We start from the raw sequence: 20,895 nt of genomic DNA on the forward strand, positions 1-20,895 counted from the left end.
CGCAACATATCACATAGATAATAGTAACACTATGTGCAGCATTGGAGTCTCTGAATTACATGTATCAGATCCATCACAATTATTTATTTTATTATATGGCGTTAATAATATACAAATTATTAAACGTCATACTTCTAGTTTATATTATTATAATTAAAGTGAAACCGATTTTCACCTAGGTATACAATAGACACATCAATATTTTCTCGATAGTCGACCAACATTAATTTTCGCCATGAACGCGCACGTGTTTACTCAAACCCGTATCACACAATAATATACCTAATAATATAATATTATTATATAAGTCAAAATTATTAACGTTTTCTGTTAAATCGTGGAGGTATTGGAGTCAAACTCGGTACCAGAGTACGATTTTTGAGACTGTTTAACATTTTATAACTATTATATGCAGTTAATAAAAACGGTCATATAGTGTACAATGTTCATTAAATTCGAATAGCACATATACATAAATAATTTGGGCAATCGTTGCGATAGATCGTATGATGTTTGTAGGAATATATTAGTATTCGGACAGGGATCAAAGATGTTAAATCTTAAAAGACTCGTACGTGTTATCTAATATTCGACGATACGCTTAAAATGTTAACGATATACCTGTCTATGTTTTACAGACCGTGATCTTTATATCAATAATAATTTTTAGCATTGAAATTTCATGTGTATGTCTTTTTATCTTACTTTACATTATAATGAAACTTGTATAGTGTAAATTTACTCGGTATTATACTTTGTATATTTGAGTTACCTAAATAAAATAGATATTTTTATTATTGTGTCACGCCGAAAGAATTTTTATACCGCAGATATCTCTTAACGATTATATAAAAACGCAGTTTTTATGTGTTTTCTTTATTATGCATTATATATTTCATATCTATCTATCTATCTATCTATCTATCTATCTAATACTTATACATGATGTTTTTTTTTTTTTTTTTAATGATCAAAATAATAATTTCTTAATAGTATTTTGTTGTTTTTCAAAAACAAATTAAACCGTTTGCTAAATATAAAAATAAAAATAAAAATTTTGTTTTAACCAATTTTCTGAACATGAAAATGATTATTAGCCATTGATAAAAATTTACCTGCAGTATGAGCTAGAAAAATAATATTAGACTGAAATATTATATACTTAGCATTTTTATACTATACGATCGTGTGTCAAATGAACATAAAAAAATTAAAATTAGTGTTTATTATTGCAATATTCATAATATTCATTTTTTGCAACCTTATTAAATTGTGTGATGCTAAAAATCGAAACTTAGAATTAGTACGCCAGTAGTCTTTATAAGAATGTATCATTTAGAAATATTATATTTCTACTAGTTTTACTTGTATAGCAATGGATCGGTAAAGATTATAGAAATAATCTGAGAAGGGTTATGTCGGACATAATATGTCCCTTTACTTTGTTTCTTCCCAGTTTCCGTCAATATCCATGCACCAGCGTATCAAATGGTGGTGTAGAAATTCTGTGCACTTGACTGGATACCGAATAAATTACGCATAAAGTTTGTCGATTTTCATTTGCAGGATGTCTTAATTTTATTCGTAATTTACTTTATAATAACGTTATAATGCAAACAATTTTTTTTTTTTTAAAGTAACTTAGTCTGATATAAAACGGCGCACACGTGCACACTACGAATACATCACACACACACTAACAACACACTCGTGCGCTTATTACGGTTGTCCGTCGGGCACGCGAGTCGTCGCGGTGATTGAAGTCACTGGACCGAGGATGTTTCATCACAAAGCTCGAAACGTCACATGAGATCCGAAAATCGTATACCGTTTTTTGGTTATTATATCGCGATTTGTGTTTATATACAAATTTAATGTATATAGGTACACAACACTTTATGTACCTATATGTATAGGTACAATTGATGCAAAAGAGATTGCCGGACGATCCAAACTACCGTTGCGTAAACACGCCGTGCACACAACCTTGACGGACACTGTACGATGATTTTACGTAAATATATTTTTTCGTTGGCGTCACACATGCACTCAGACACACTCACACACGCACTTGTGGACGTACCCAGTGTTTTAACCTTGGATGCCAATATTATTGTGTGCATGTATACTCAATAGGTAAATTCGTAATATTATTATATTCACATGAATGTGTATTTAATGAAATATGTCGCATGATATTGTTATAGTCGTTACAATATTATACCATCGCTTCCTGTGATGTGTGTTGCACAATATTATTATTTACCCTTATCCGCTTTTGCCGATGAGACATCGTTTGGGGTCGAACCCCAAACCAACAACACTGCAGTACTGCACCGCCCTTATTTGATTATAAATATAAATGTGTATGGGTGTGTGTGTGTGTGCTTAATGTTTATGATAAAGGGGAGACGATAAGCATATTTTAGGGTGGGTTTGTACTTTGTATGGTCCAGAATATACCTATACCTACGAAATCGTACGAATACAGTACAAACCTATGTTCCTGTAATTTCCTTATTTCGTGGGAGCATTATAATTTTTAAGATGAAAATTAGACGGATGGTCTGAACGTTTAAGAAACCTTATTGAACGTACACGAGAGTTGATTATATTATGATTCTGTGTTCACGAGTTAGGTTGCCACTAGATTTAAATGTTTATAGAAAACTAGTTACATTTAAGTATATAAGAGTGTTATTCTCACCAAACCGAAGAAGTGTGTACGATTAATATGTTAGAACGATATGGTAGGTACAATTAAGGTACTCTTAATTTATACGACGATTATTGTTTTTGAATCACCAATCCTCCACGGGACAACAGCTAGACGATTAGATTAAGTATTATAATTCTCGTAGTATCGACTTAAACATTCAAAATAATGTACTTATACGGGCTGTATTACGATAGGTTTATCATTCATTAATCGACCGTTAATATCAATTATTTAGTTAAATCCGTGTCACAATAAGTATTTCAACTTGACAATATCTACTGATTTACTATAGTTCAAGTTTATAATAATTATTGTCAATGGATTAATTCGTTTTGATTTTTTTTTTTGTTATCGGATTTATACAATTACAGTTTACCAATCGTCAAGCATTTCGTTACTGAAGCGCGGTATTACGTGGATATTTTAGTACCATACATAACTATATAGTATTTAGTATATCTACTGAATACCTTGTAAGAGGTCTCCAGTAATATCATATCGATTTTCAATATTATCTTACAGTCCGCACAAAATGCATCGGTGGCGGTAGCGGTTACGGTTAAATAAAACTGGACACAATTTTACCACCACCGCTGCAGTGTGTGATGAATGATGACTATTATACGAGATTTCCGCATGTTTTCGTTGTCCGAGTCAAACATTCGTAAACACGAGACTTTTCCTGTCAATATCTTAATAATTTTTTTTTTATGTTTGTGTTGAATGATATATAAAATATGATGTTTGACGTTCATATAAATATATTTTCTCTTTATTCGATTGATTCATTTTAAGCCAATTGAGATATGAAATGCGTTCATAATGTTTCATTTCGTAACTATTATACATATACGAGTAATAACTATTTAAACATACAGTTATTATTGTTTTTAATCCGTACTTGATGAATGAAATGGTTTAACGATATGTTCAATATTATGATGTGCATTAAAATGCCCAATTCAATATTATAGTATAGTAAACAAATCGCAATAACTTATACGATCTTTGTGCAACAAGTATGCACGTTGTAAAAATTGTGTGTTTGCCGTGGTTTTTTTCCCCATTCCGCCCGTCATCATCCACTGAATATCCTGTGCATACAACACGCACGCACTGCATTGCAGTACTGCTCACGGACGTCGAGCGCCTGTGCGTAAATAATAATATTACAATGCTATCTAAACATTTGTATAATAATTTATAGGTATATTGAATAGATGGCGTGATTCGCGGGTGTGTTGCATGTTGGGAGATACACTTGCAACAAAAAAATTATTTTTGAGGCGTGGCCAAGTGTTTTATGTAGGTAACTGCTATGCGACTGCACTTTGTAACACGAAAAATTGAAAAAATATTCAAACTCAAAACACTCGTGTAGTACCTACAGGGGTACCACCTATTGTTAACGATTATAATATTTCATAAAACTGCGTGTAGACTAATCATATGTGTCTATAATTATATAACAAAGATGGTTTTATTTTTTTATTTTATCGGGTAATAAATAGACCTATTTAACTCTCAAATGAAGAAAAAAACGGTCACCTTTCAAAAACAAATCAATATTCAGTATCAACTTCTGATTAAATAATATTGAAAAATATCTTTTTTAAATTTCTGACAAATACGAGTTATGCCTTTACTTTAAAATTGTACGATAGGTGAATATTCTCTTTAATATTAAATTTAACGGAATTAAATATGAACTTCTGAACTTAAATTTACGATCGTATGAAATCCCAAGACGAAGACGAAAAAATAATGAGCGTGTGTCGCATAGGTAATTTTAATTTTTAAATTATTGATCCAATTACAGACATAACATGGCTGCAGTATAGCATCATAGTATCAAATTCCAATTTATGGAAAATCAGTTTTTTCTGACTTTTAGTTCGTTTAGAAAATTTTTATCAAATACCAGTAAACAAACATTGCAAATTTAAAGCAACAATAGTAGTTTAAAATTTGTTCCGAATTGATATTTATTAATTTTATTGACTTTTTAATGTTTCCGATGAAAATTTTGTTTTTTAGTTTAATGAATATTATAATTAGTTCGTGGTTTGCTGGAGTGAAAGATGATTTCAACACTTTGACTAAATCACGTCACTGGTTTTAGCACCCATACTTGCGGTTACCGTTGCACATATTACAATAAATTTCACATAAACATTATATTATACTTAAAACTTAGACACATAGTATTGAAAACCAATAATATTATAAACGAGAACTGCAGGATGTTCTGCATAATGTTAATATCCGTCAAAGTTCTCGAAACGGCCACTAACTGATAACCGCGCATATTGTATAACATAATGTTAACATAATAAAAATAATAACATATAATATTATGTTCGCATATTTTATCTGCGGTACATGTTTATTGTCGAGCTCGTGGAATATTGTATGTTCGACGTTTAAGTTTTACGTAACCTCATCAACTGTGAAAATATTCAGATGCAATTCCGTCGCATAAAAGTGTATGTGCTATAGTATAATATTAATCAATTACTAACTACCCATGTCTGTTAAACAGAAAAAAAAGCAAACGTTGTTCATTTGTATACGATAGCATTCAATATTGTATACGTTATAATATTATTTGTAGAGTATAACGCTCCTTCGACAAAACGTATACCTCGATAATAAATCACTTTTTTTTTTCAATCGCCAGAAATATTTTTAATTTCCGTCTCGACATTTGTGCATTAATTTTTGTTTTTCATTAAGTAATGTTTCCACTCGCACATGATATAGTACGCTTTTTAGCTGCAATATAGTTATCGAAATAATTCATTGGCTACAAACAGTTCGAACAGAATAATGTTAACCGCGTATTACATTAAATAGAATAATAATTCAGTTATAGTCGAATCGCCGCGGCTGAATATTAAAATCAATCTATTATAATGTTTCCGACACGCTTTAGCATAGGTATTTTATTTACACTTTGCGCAATGTGTTTCGTGTCGATCAGAAAACATATTACACGCCACGTGGACCTATAATACGTATCAAATAAGTTAGATTGAACATTTTTCTCTTTCGCTTTTAAACCATTATGATGATGATGTGATCATGTATATAGGCATTGTTGAAAATTCATATTCTTATCTGCTGCAGCGACATGCCCGTAAGATATTATTGTTACCATCATCTGAACCAGGCGCCGTCTGGTCAGTCTCGCTGTGTAAGATGTATATACTATATACAGATGTTACGGTCGGACAATTATTTTTAAGGTTCGAGTCTAATAACGTCATGGTAAAGTATAATCAGTGAAGAGTAGATTTTAAGCGCGTTATTTCTGGTCACTGAATAGTTTTACTGTTGTAACATGTACCTACCTACCTACCTATATTTATTGTTATACTAATCGAGAAGAGCATCATCATATACGTTCACTTTTATGATATTACTTTAATCCACTATAACTATATTACTTATTATTATTAGTATAACGAAACGAATGTAATAAATATTATAGGACGTTATTACGTTATTTTAATTTGTATTATATTGTATTTTTTGACAATGGGGCGTTGTACGGATAGTTGCCGCCGGTTAGGTAACCACCTACATTTGTACATACAATATCAACACAGCACGTGTTATACATCGGTAGAGGGTAGAGGACTGAGGATACGTAATTTAAAGTACACAGAGATCAAAAACAAAAACGCTTAAAAATAACGTATATTTTTATAACTATTACAATAGTTAATGTAATAATATAGACCTATGAATATATTATTATACATTTTTTATTCGTCCTCAAAAAGCATAAAACCCTGTTTCAATAGTATGTGATAAAATAATAATATTACGTCTTATACTTATAGGTACCTATTATAAATAGTGTATATTATGTATAATTCAGTACTTATATGCTCTTGGTACGCATTTAAACATAAACACATAAGTTCAGACACACTGCACCTATATCTATACAAAGTGGTACCCATATTTTGACCTGCCTAAATAGTTTTCTTAGTAATTTTAAAATAAAAATCATGTCTTATTACTTATTTTAAGTTTTAAATTTTTCTTATGATCATTTTTAAATTTCATTTCGTATTTTTGCATAACATTTTCGTATCCTGTTTTTTGAAAAACCTTCCTTTAAACATATCATTTAAAGACCATATAGATGATCACGGAGTAGAGCATTACACATTTTTGTGTAGCACTTTCCACTTCAATCGTTTGAGAAAAAAAAAACGCGCGTAGTCAGATATATCGATCACTCTGTATACGTAATATGTACATAACGCGTACTTATAGTGTAGACGAAAATTGTTTGTGGGCCGCACCGGGTCATACACCATTATATTATTACGCGCGATCGTTAAATTTAATATAAGTATGACTATATTATTATAATAATATATGGTCGTTCATCCCGCCGAATATTTTCTATTGTACGGATTACCCGCAGTCTGCCATGACAAAGCTGGAATTTAATTGTATATCCGTACCTATATATAATTTTACAAATAATAATCATTATTATTGGGAGGCTTCTTTACTTAGTAAAATATAATAAAATGCCACGGTGACGCTCTGACGCATATATGTATAGAATATAGATACTACAATAATGGTCGTTCGAGCGAAGATTCGCGGTGGTTATATAGCACGAGGTTCCTCATAATTGATTTAGTACAACTCTTTTATTATTATTATTATTATTACCGTAATCATCATCATCATCATCATCATCATCATAATCTTTATTTTAATTATTATTATTTCTTAAATACAATGGATCATAACAATATTATGTGCAGTTGCTGCTTTTTGTTTTTTTTCCCAACTTGTCACATACATCGGGTCTTTATCTCGTCTCAACCGGGTGCAAAACTAATGCATATTACGTTAATAACGCACATTGTTTCGTAGTGATTTCTGCACTCAAATTTATGCCACCGATGAAACGGCCATCAGCATCTAAAAAGCACGAATCCAGCCAAGATCATTAAAAATTAAAATTAAAATTATTTAACATTTAGCATCGAAATTCAAGTACTGCTATATTTTTCAAAAATTATTAGCGAGTGATAAACACGGTAGGACACTCTGTATAATGTAGGTAATATTATGTTATACCTAATAATATACGCGACGTAGAAGAGTAAACTAGGCACTCTACTTTACACGATTAAACTCGTATTAGTGTTATAATTTAAATTGTAAGGCTATGATTTTTTTTCAATGAGTTTCTTATCATTAATCCTCAGACATTAATCTCAATCATTAGATTAAGTAGACAGGTACCTACAGATACCTTACCTGTTTCTAATAAATCTTTCCATATAAGCTTAGTTCAATCGAAGAAAAAATTTGATAGTGTACGGATCCCAAGGTTAATTTTAACGAAATTAAAAACAGGAAAATAAATTATTATAACGCCGCAATTGATGTTGTAATAACAACATTTATTAAATTGGAAATCAAATTATATATTTTGATAAAGACAATTGATCACATTTTACCTCGCATATACTGTATATAATACTGTATAGTATTTGTTAATTATTAGTATTATATTTTTGTTGATTGATTTTGTTAATATTGGTTTTCAGTTTTGTAATCGCTGTGATTTAACTTATATTTTATATTATATATTTCTTAAGTACCTATAATTTATTTTGTCCAGCTACATGTACGTTATTTTGTTTACTGAACTTTGGATCAATATTATGTTGTGGAAAGGGGGAAGGAGTCGAATTGAAGAAAATAAAACTTAACTGAAATAGTATATCGATGACTATTGAGAGGGGATATGACCCTAAGTATTATTTCGTAAGCTACGCCCCTATTGGTTTATTATAAAACTTGTACTCTTTAACCTTTAACTTTTGACGCTACCTTAAATATTAACTATTCATTTAGTGGAAAGATAAAAGTATTATTTTCTACATACTTCTAACAATACTATATCTAACCAACTTTAATATAATTTTTAATATGCATAGAGAGAATTTTAATAACATATGTTTTGTTACAACAAAAATAATTAGATACTGCTTAACTTTTACTTATTTTTTTTGTGGTAAAAACAACATAACTTATACAAATGTAATTAAATATCTGGTGAAGTTTGACATTTAATTTTTTTTTAACCAACGTTATGGCCAATCATTATATTTTTGTACTAGCTTTTTGTTTGGAATTAGGGGTGAGGTTACAGTTGGTGTTGGTTGAGGATCGTGTTTTTCGGGGGGCAGAACTAGGATTTATCAGCTAGAATCCGGATGATCACACATCCTGGTACCAACGATGCTCTTGACTACAGCACATATAGTGACTTCGGCCAGCCACAGTTTATAAGAAACCAACACTTGAAAATATAACCTGATAATTTATTATGTTTGTGAAATGCTCGTAAAAAAACTTGAAATTTTTATTCAACAAAATATCATATTTGTTTTATGAACAAACGATTTGCATTTATTTTTTGTTCGATTCAAAACTCTTTTAACTATTATCAATTATCATATGATAAATTATAAAATATAGATTTGAGATTTGCATGATAAGCACATTTTTATATACAGGAAACTGTCGAGTCCAATGTATTGGACATCAGGACATGTACAAATATTATTACTTATGCACTACATTCGACATACATAAACAAACTGTTGGCGTGTTGTAGACAGTAGACATTAATGACATTGATTCACTTCAAATTCGTCAAGGTGGCATTGAAACACGTGTCACATTATGATCAAATCCGATCTTCGGCAAATTCGAGATAAACTAAAGAATATATGATAGTATGTCATCATTTTAGTTATTATTATTATTCATAACATAAAAAAAAAAAATGTTTATGTTGTACATAATTATATTATTGTATCATTTGTATTTAAGTGAATGCATTTCGAAAATGTCGTTGATTTCCTTCGAATATCAGCCTCATATTATGTTACTATTTCGTGAATCATAATATAGGTACATCTTATTCACCGATTAACTTAATGCGGATTGTTAAGCGATGACGGGTAAATCGTCAGTAATAAAATATACCATTCATAATATAAGTAGTATAATAATATAGTGCAATGTTTTGTTTTAAACTTTAATTGCCGGTAATTGGTAATAATCAAAAGAAATTCTTTGACGGCGATTGGTTTAACCTTCGAAATGCCACGTGCCTTTTTAGGTGCGTGCGTTTGGGCGGTTAAGTATAGCTATACGATTTTTTACGAAAACGCAGTAACGATGCTCATCGAACACAAAATACCTAATGACTTCATTACAATATTATTCTGCTCGTCAGTTACGATTTTTTTTTTTGCGTCTAAAGGATTTCGATATGATGGTATACATTGCGGGCAGGTATTTATAAAAGGTACTATTATAATTATATCTCACCACGGCAAAAATAATATACGTATCTTGTTTATCCGATGGAAATAATTATAATTATTGTCCGGAACATATAATATTATATCAGTTGCGCACGTGCTATTATAGTAATTTTCGTGTATTGTTTGTCGGACACAGTTCATGATGCGATTGAATACAAAACAAAATAAAATATCGAACACGAATCGACCTCGTCGACGACACATAATAATAATTATGCACCCGACGATGATGAAAAAAATATAAAAATTGGAACATTCGTTTTGTGCCATCATTTGAATAAAGAGCAATAAGATAAAGACGCGCAGTGATACGAATTACGTTTATTATGGGATACTAATGTATATATTATTACCACATGGGAGATAGTTTTTCCGCCGAAAAACCTTTTATCTTGCTATAATTATTTTTTAATAAAAGGCAAATTAAAAAAAAAAAAAACCTTTTATCTGAGTATGATTTAATATTTAATGTGCCCATTCGTCGAACAAGATTCACCTAAACACCGGTGGCCGATAACGTTTAGTTTGATGACAGAATGGCTTGTCTTACCGATTTCTTTTCGCAGCAATCGCATTTTATTATTTTTTTTTCGTTTTAACAGATTTAATTACTGTTCAGTAATTCTGAGTATATAATAATATAATAATAATATAATGTATGGCGTACGTTGAAAAATATAAGTAATATTAATATTATGGACGAAGTGCCAACAAGTTAAAAATCACTATGTACTTTTCTAGTTTTTTTTTTTTCATCATTATTTACAAACTATTAACTAAACTAATAAGTACATTTTGAACATGGTAAATAATAAAAATTTCACATGAATAATTTATGGGGGAAGCTAACTATTACAAATCACAGGAAATGAATAAAAACGTTTCATTTTCCTAAATTCACATATTTTTTGACTAGAATTTTTTACAAGGCTAATATTTTAAGATAAAGAAAATATATAATACAAGTTTTTAGCAATAAAAACTACTTATACACACGGTATGGTTTTCCACCAGATGATATAATTATCAAAAATGGCAAAATCTGACTTATTAGTCCACGTGACTGGAACGACGACCACCTAAAATACCTAATAATTGTTGATTTTCTCTTAGTCCACCGACAATGTTCGACGATTTCTACGATTTCAAACTTTAGTTAGAGGCAAACCTCATATGGTTTTTATGCTTATCATCCGTGATGTATTACGCGTCGTAATTACTCATCGTAATAACCTGCAACTATTTTATAGGGCAACATTTTTTAATAAGCTGTTGTAGCCCTCGTATTTTTTCTTTATAATTTATGAAAATTTCCCCCCGAACACTCTTCTACAAAATGTATAATTTATAATTGTAAATAAAGCCATCAAGTAATAACAATTAGATTAGTGTATACATTTACACTGATATTAATATAGGTTTATAGTTTTTTTTTTGTAATCATAAAACAATATATATTTCACAATCAGTAAGTTGAATTTTTACATTTAGCGAAAGTGTTTTGTATTTTGATTAAGTGGTTATTTAGACCATGCTTGACATATCCATTCATTGATAAAACTTCATGGCAAGTGGATAATATGTTTTATATTTGTAAATTATACATACTACGTTACTGAACAAACAAATTAAAATTTTAAATACAAACTTGCACCATTATTTGATATATATATATATATATATATTATAATATTATATATATATACATTATATTTTTAAATAATCAGTAAGTAAACTATACTTGTTCGCTGGCCTGCAATATGTTGTCTCATCGAGTAAAACGTTTTTCGTGACTTATTACTTAAATAAATTATAAATCATGTACTTGAAAGGCCATGAAAATATTTGTGTGGCTTAGACCTAAATCAGCTCCCTTAACCTAAGTGTTACTTCGTTGTACGCAACCGTTATTGCAGCATAATATTATCATACGATTACACATATTACATTTTAGTATCGCATATACGCGGTAATATGTCATGGAGTTATATCATGATATGTCTTAAACATTATATATTGACGTCAAAAAATAATAATTTAAGACAATGTAGTTAAATTGCCGTGACTAAAATAATAGTAGACTCGCTGCTCACATCAGATGGTTTTCGTTTGACGTGTACACACAAAAAAAAAACTAATTTTGTCTCTTGCCGAACTCATTTATTATAATAATTAATATAAAAATAATATAAAGTATAATATAATATTATTTTATGATATATACTTAGACGCTGTATGACTGTTGAATTTTTTTTTGTTTCACCGTGCAGTGTGCATGGCATACAATATGCTAGACCTGTGACCTAACCTATATACATGTGTGCACTGCTGCAGGACAACGGTTTTTCTGCGTAGTCTAATTTATTGGTTTCGTGTGTCTATAACAAGGGTAAAAAGGTAAATCTTGCGTGTCACCCTGTATATATGATGAAATTATAATAATATATGTATTATGTGTACCGTATGTATTATTCTATCCAAACTCGAAAACATAACATCCGTATACAATTTGACATTTAAACGTAGGTGCGTATTAATATGTCCACCATTACTGCATTTCCCCTCATCCCCTCACGATTCGAACCATATGATATTATTACCTATACGTGGTATTGTATATATATAGGCGCCTAATTGCTAATATATTATAATATTATGCGATGTATGAAATAACTCGTTTGATGTAGCTAAAAAGTGAAAAAAAAAATCATAATTTATTTAACATAAAATCGACACCGATAAACATTACAAATCTCATTGCCTAATAGAAGTACTCGTTTAATAAATAAACGCATCGTGCAATAATATTGCGGTAATAAGCAAATCACACTTGAAAATGTTTACAGTGGTGTGTTTAAAAAAAAAAATACGATACTTGTATATCGGACATCAAACAAACAACAATGAAAAATATCACGGTCGTATATTATAGGTACGTTCAAACGTAAAAGTTAGGTACAAAATATGATATCGCATAATATTTAGTGATCACAAGTACATAATACTGGGCATAGTTAATGTATATACTTAATACAATAAATAGTTACGTTTTATACTATAACTACTAACTATCATTCACAAATTATATACGCGTCCATAATATTATATTATGATATTAAAAAATCCTATTTTATGATATATTATAAATACCTATCCGTTATTTTTCAAAAAAAAAAAAATCTCTAAACCTAATAGAATGTTAGACGAATAGACACTATGACGCGAAATTATTTATTACGCGGTTATTAGACAAAATATAATTAATTTTTACAGACATTAAAATCGGTATTAGATACTATATTAATTAAAACCACTTATTCTGCTAAATATTTTATTTACAATTATCATTATATTAATATAGGACTGTTCTAATACGCATTGTCGGAGGAGATTGTGTATGAAGTAATTCATATTATTATATTGCATTACTCGCTTATATAATAAATAATTATTGTTAAGAGCATCTTGCTATTGACCTTTCGATTGTTCCTTAATACAGTTATAAAATATTATTTGTATTCCTATGTTAATTTAATTAATTTAATATTCTAGTATTGGCGTGAATTCTTAAATTTAATTTGTACCTAATTTTTATATAGTTGTAAAAACGTATTATAATAATTTATATTAGGTATAGCCCATGGTTGGAGCTGTTTTTACACGCGTTGATTAAATAACAAAAAAATGTTTATAGATTTGTTGTTTTGTTTATTTGCCGATTTCCGGCAAATTTTATAACAAAAAAATTTAATTTTCCTCTTGCAAAAATGTAAGTAGGTATACTAATTTATAATATAATGAAGTCTTATCTTAAAATTACAATATATATTGAATATTCATTATCTAATATAAAAATTATACCAAATCGTAGATTTCTTCACGTAGATATTGATCTAAAATTTTCGGGAAAAAAATCTTATTTGTTTTAACAATAATAAACTTATTGAATAATTAAAATATGTTTATTATACGTGAATTAATATTATTAATCGGCTAATTTAATAACTATTATTTATTACGTAATAATTGTCTAATTGTCCAAAATGATAAATAGATAGGTAATTAACATTTAAAAAAAGAGTTTAAAAACCCAATGGGATAAATACCAAAGTTTATCAGCATTTGAATATAATGAAATGATAATAGTTGTGTGTTATTAGTTCATTATGTTCATTACTTATCTTTTGATACCTACTAAACAGTCTCTAAACTTTTAAAATCAACTAATTATAATAGTTGATTGAGCCCAATGTAACATTGAAACTCTGTACGTAAGCTTCATTTATCAACCATTTTAATAATTATAGATGAATTTAAGCAGCGCATATTAAATTAAAAAATCTGTTTAATTAGACGATTTTGTTTTTGAAATATTTCGATTGGCCCTGCTGTTGGCGTATAATATTATTAGTTTTCTGGTTTGAGTATGACATTTTGTATATTTTTTTGGGGGGAATAATTTACATTAGTTTACTGCATGGTGATTCTCGTCATTTATATTATTCTACACGGGATAGTAAAATAATACAACGACTGGGTTCAAAACAAGATGGAACTATAAAAATGCACTCACGATGCGCCATAGGGGCCGACATAAGGCCAAGTAAATTTCATCCAACAAACCTGTCTCTGTGTGTGTGTTTGTAACCGGTTTTTATTTACATTCTACCAATCCATATAAATTATTTGACTTAATGTAGTTTGACACTCTGGTGTAAATGCAATTATGAGATAGTAGGTAGTATGGAAAATTTTTTTTTGAAATTTTTTTAGGTTATTCTAATAGTTGTCTATATTTTTAAACAAACGAATATCCCACAAAATTTTTAAAATATTGTAGTAAATTTACATATACGAATGATTTTGGTTCCATCACTATCATACCTAATAATTTATTACCACATACTTAAATTATAACCTATATAACATATTTCAATGATTTATGAATTTATGATAATTCACAACAATTTTTCAAATGGCTACCTAATAATGTTACGAAAATCATAAAATTAAACGATAATGTGCGACGTGCGTACTCTCAAAATAATTGGCAATTGTGATAAATCATAGATGATAATAAAATTACAATATTCGCATTTTTGATAAACCAAATTTTTTTTTTTTATTCTGATGATCACATGAGTAAATAACAAATTAATTTTTTACTCTTGTTGATTATCATAATATGAAATAATACAAATCAATAATTTTCAAATTTGATCATAGAACAACAGAATTCAGATGATGTAATAATTTAGCAACTATTATAATTATGCTAATATGTTTATTTTTAATATGTTCGTCTATATTTATGTATTAATTTATATATAATAGATATGTATCCGTTTACATTGTTTTAGATAAAACTAAGATTTCAGCAAAATGTATGTAAGTAGGTACTTACATTAAAATTATTAATTGTTATAAATTAATTTGTATTTGAAATTTACCGTATTAAATATTAATTGATTCTCGATTTTTTGAAGTATGAACATTTTTTCGTATAATTTTATTTTATTGAAGTGATTTCTGTTACTATAATTACTCATATAGATGTTTTTTCTTTTTTTTTAAGTAGGTAGATTAAAAAATATACGCTGTTGTTCATAAATTCATAATAATGTATTATAATAACATTATAGGGACTATAATTATTAATTATATATTTTATATTCCTTAATCGAATATACACATTTGACTAAATTTAAACTCGATTTAAGTTATATCTTATATACGAACTGCAACTTATTTACAGTCAAAACAGGGTTTAATATCACTAGTATATTATGCAGCTGAACAGGACTGAATATAATATAACTTTAAAGATGTCGCAACTCGTTTAAGATGAAAATATTTATGTTTCGGTAAATTAAATTAATCGACGTCATTACAACACGAATCACAGTCCAGTTTTTTTAAAATAAAATGATAGGCATATTTTCTCTTTGTAAATTTCTACTTATTTTACTCTGAAATTTGAATACAAGTAATTAATGCATCATATACATTACAAACGTAAGTATTGCGATTGTCGATAGGTATAAATGGTTTTTAATACTAAATAAGTAAAAGAGAAAGTCATGAGAAGTATCAGAATAATCAGAACATAAATAATTTAATATGTAAATATATAATATACATAACATAATAGTAATACAGTAAATAATACTTTTTTTAAATTCTTTTATTAAATATTCAATCTGTTTTACAATAAAAAAACAATAAGAAATAGGGATAACAAAGAGGGTAGGTATACAAAACATGAATAACGTGAAGAGGAGACAGTTCATTAACAGAACCTCAGAAAATTTTTTTTTTAATTTTTTTTCCCCCCTAATTAAGGAGATATCTAGCCCAGTTTCTTTTTAATCGACGGCGAGTTGGTAATGTAAGAGAGGACATATTTTTAATGGCGTGGTTTGAGTGATTTTTAATTTTGAGTGGAAATTATTATAGTGACTTTTTGCAAGCTCATTTACTGTTGGTATTTTTAAGTCGTTGTGGAGGGCTGCATTTGTTAAGTACCAAGGGGCACCGGTGATAAGTCTAAGAATGTTTGACTGGAAGGCTTGTATAGGACGAATGTTTGCGGGTTTAGCTGGGCGCCAAATTTGAATGCCATAAGACCATACTGGTCTGATGATTACTATGTATAAGAGTAGTTTGTTTTTGAGACTCATGTTTGATTTTAGTAGAGGTTTAAGTAGGTGGAGGCGGGAGTTTAATTCTTTTCGTTTTTGTTTGGTGTGGTTTGACCAGGTTAGTCTTTTATCTAAAGTTATACCAAGGTATTTAGTTGACTGGTGAAGCGGAATTGGTTTGTTATTAAACCTTAGTGGGGGACATTCCCATTTGTTTAGTGAAAAATTCACCTGTGCGGATTTGTCATCATTAATTTTAATTCTCCAGTCTTTGGACCAAGATTCTATTTTATTCAACTGTAGTTGTAAATTTTGAGACACGATATCAGGAAACTTGTTTGACGAAAGTATTGCTGTGTCGTCGGCAAATGAGGCAAGTAGAGTTTGATTTGATATTGGTATATCAGCAGTAAATATGTTATAGAGTGAAGGCGAAAGGTCACACTACCCTGAAGAACTCCTGCTTTTATATACTGAACAGTTGAGTAATCATTTTTTTGGCGAACGAAAATAATACTTACTATATTTATCTTTTTAATTTAAAACCACTCGTTTAATAAACTACGAGAGAACAATATGAACGTACAAGTATAAACATTATTCAGTCCATCGATATTGACCAAAAATAAATAATAATAAAAACATTTAAATGCTTGACCGTTGATAATATTTACCGCCGATTGAACACCTAAAAAAATTTATTTCAATTTTATTATACTGTATTCCAATTTGTATCGTAACCGATTAATTGACGAAATCTGATAGGTATCCGATGACAATTTTATAAACACATTAATGTATTATTATATACTATTAGTATTACCTGTCACGAGTCTTCTCGAGGTTTGCCCGACCAGTCGGACAGATTCCGATTGTATACGGTCGTAATAATAATAATAATAATATTTGCGATAAGAACCAATAGTTATTGACTTATTGTATTACCTATATGTTCTTAAACATTAATAGCAAAATATAATGTTGTAATAAACGAAGCACACCACCGCCACCGTTAACCGTCAGTCGTAGATTTTGGACTTTAATGCTTGTCGGGCTATCGACGATAGAATACGATATCATTATAATTACATTCGTATTATAACCAGTCCATGACGGCATTTTACGTGAAATTCGTGAACGATATGGTAACATTAATGTCGCGCGTGATCATCGGTTGAAAATTCAGTTGCACACATAAAGCACACACACAAAAAAAAAATTATAATTATAATAATAATAAAATATCGATTGTATTATTATTATTGTTGTTGTTAATATTTTGTCGAACGAAAATAAAAAAAAATGCGCAAACTCCGGGACACGGCGGCCGCGGGCCTTTGCTGTTGCGTCACGATTCGCGCCTTTTCGCCCGCCTCGTGTGACAGCGGAACGGCAGCGACAGATCGCGCGGGTTGCTATTCCATTTCCGGCGAACGATCGGAAATCACCGCCGAAATCCCACCACAACCTGTACAACAACAACCAACCAATTTTTCTTCTTTGTTACAGAGCCTCAATGGAAGACTGTTGTTTGCCATCATAGCTTCGGCTTTCGGTTCGGCATTCCAACATGGGTACAACACTGGCGTGGTGAACGCTCCACAAGCGGTAAGTACTCAACAACTTGTTATGATATTACGTACAAACCCATTTATGTACTTAGACGGCTAAACCTCGTTTGTACGCGAAGACCTAATCCTCACTGACGTTACCTACTTGCCGAGTGGCGAACTTAAAAACTGTCATATGCAACAAGTGGTATAACCAAATAACCCTCCCCTGGGCAAGTGTGAGTAGGTCGGAATCCCCAAAAATAAATCGCACATTTCGCGACCCCTTCAGGGTCCACAATGCCGAGACTCCATCTTATAGCAACATTTCGGCACAGGACGCCAATCGAATACACATATTTTTCCGTACTCAAAGCATCATCAACTGCAGGTTGTATATTCAAATAAGTGTAATAACATTATTGGAGGCCGCATGCAAGAACGCTCCTCGATGATGTTATAATTTTTGTATTCCACCCCGGCGGAGTATGCGAGTGGAGGCAGGAATAGAAATTCCAAACAGCCGACGGTGAACATTCTTCTTTTTACAAAAAAAAAAGATTTAATAGGGTTCGGATGTCTCGGATCCTATTCGTATCGTCTTATAGTTTTTTTTATACCCGTACGGTCGCACGATTAAAATATTATTATTATTATATAGTAAATCATGTAGTCGTCTGCTCATATATATATAGTACTTACCCATTACCTGCGTGTGAGTTTATATTCCGAGGGGTTGCACTACACAGGCACAATTGGTTTTTAGTGTAGATTTTTCGTTGCCCGATTCCGGTTTGATGGGTAGGTAAACGCACGGCTGATGGTTCCCGCCATCGGTTATGCACCTTAAATATTCCAACATAAGTACGATACCAGCTTGTTGTACCACGCTAGCGATAAGCACCTCGCCCATACTTACACACACACACACACTTACACATACACACGAATGAAATTTTATTACAAGTAATATATTATATTATTATTATTATGGCCTGACGATTGCAAGCGACCGCTACAGATGTTTTTTTTTTATACATATATATAAATGTAATCCGTTCGGTACGGTAGAGATCGAAATATTAATAATATTAATAAAAAAAATACCTAGGCACGGCACATCGTCATAAGATTCGGATTCCCGACCCGAGACACGTCTCATCTTACCTGCATTCTTTCGATACTAACATAACTGCAGTAAGTACTATAAAAAAAAAAATATATAATATTGTTGCGCCGAGCGATGTACACACGACGAAAGGGGTTGGTTTTTTTTTTCAAAGCAGTAATGCACTTCGGTTTTTTATCGGTACATATTTTCGTTAGATTTTTTTTATTTGTACCCGAATTCGGTTGTATCTTAGATAATATTATTACATCACATAATAATATGTTGGTCCTATCATATTACAGCGACGTACTATGTGATACACTGATACGTAGAAAACGTATAATATCTGAACGGCACATTACGATGTACGCAAATAGACGCCGAACGTTGAACCTACACAATCTTATTATCTGTATAGACATTTAAAGTTAGATAAACGGAGCTGCGAGGGATTTCCCGCGAATTACGTCTCGCACTACTTAAATTTTAATTGCTTATTACAATATTATATATTATCATTAATTGTGAGACAATTATTGTTGTTGTCCAAACTTGTGCAGATGATCGAAAATCCCTTATTGTACTACAATCACCCAAACAATAATATATACAGATCTTCGTCATAATTAAAAATTAAGATCAATATTCGTTAACATTTCAATATGACGCGCAGGCCGTGGGAAAAAAGAACGACACAAAATTATGTATTTTTCAAAAACTTCAAAAACACCAGAGTATTAAGTATCAAAATTAACCCACTCATATGGAACGTAGGTAGTCATACGATATTATTTTAGTTCTATAGTGGTGGCTGGTACGAACGATAACGGACACACGTGTCGGTCTAACCGCTCGACGTGAGCGCGCTCGAGGTTCACCTTCGATATTATCGATTTTGAGAGACATGTATATATTTTTTCATTTCTACTTTCCATGATAAATTAATCGAGTTGTTTCTTCGGCACCAAATATATTCAAAATAAATCCCCAAACAAACTTTTCGGCCCACACACACATGGACCGGACGGAGGAATGCATGTCGTCGGAATATCTGTGCGCGGACGGCTATATAAAACGCGTTTGGGATACCTACCTACTTATATGATAATATAATATTATTATGCTTAGATTGTGGAAAATAAAATTAAAATACAAATCCCAGGGAATCGTTTCTGTATGCGTCTCCTATGATCTAGTGCCGGCGTCAGACGACTGCAACAGAGGCATTGCCGTCGGACAACATGTTTCCTACCCGATATAAATCTCGTTTCAATTTCCAACGCAGCGGAGACCATATTAAAATGTATTTTTTTTTTTTCGAAACCCCGTCTTTGGAACGCATTCCCGTGTCTGTGTAGAATTACAAAATATATTATTTTTTTCTCTCAGGATTCTAATGCACTCTGAGTGCGTATTAGTAGGTAGTGGGTTGGTATAGTGCGCACGCAACGCGCATTACGTTATTTCCACGCACGGTAAATAAGAACTA

General features: G+C 30.6%; 1 protein-coding gene across 2 annotated transcripts in view; it reads left to right on the plus strand.

Moving 5' to 3' along the window:
• The window catches only part of LOC107168168 (Glucose transporter 1), a 63,561-nt gene that overhangs the window by 30,101 nt on the left and 12,565 nt on the right, over positions 1 to 20,895 (plus strand). For both annotated transcript variants that reach the window (XM_015517482.2, XM_015517483.2), the window contains one exon: positions 18,255 to 18,353. In XM_015517482.2, the coding sequence (XP_015372968.1) occupies positions 18,255 to 18,353 (99 nt within the window). The remainder of the gene's footprint in view (positions 1 to 18,254; positions 18,354 to 20,895) is intronic.

The sequence above is a fragment of the Diuraphis noxia genome, unplaced genomic scaffold (genome assembly GCF_037042655.1).
Source record: "Diuraphis noxia isolate RWA-SAM2 unplaced genomic scaffold, SU_Dnox_SAM2 contig0005, whole genome shotgun sequence".
Taxonomy (NCBI): Eukaryota; Metazoa; Arthropoda; class Insecta; order Hemiptera; family Aphididae; genus Diuraphis; species Diuraphis noxia.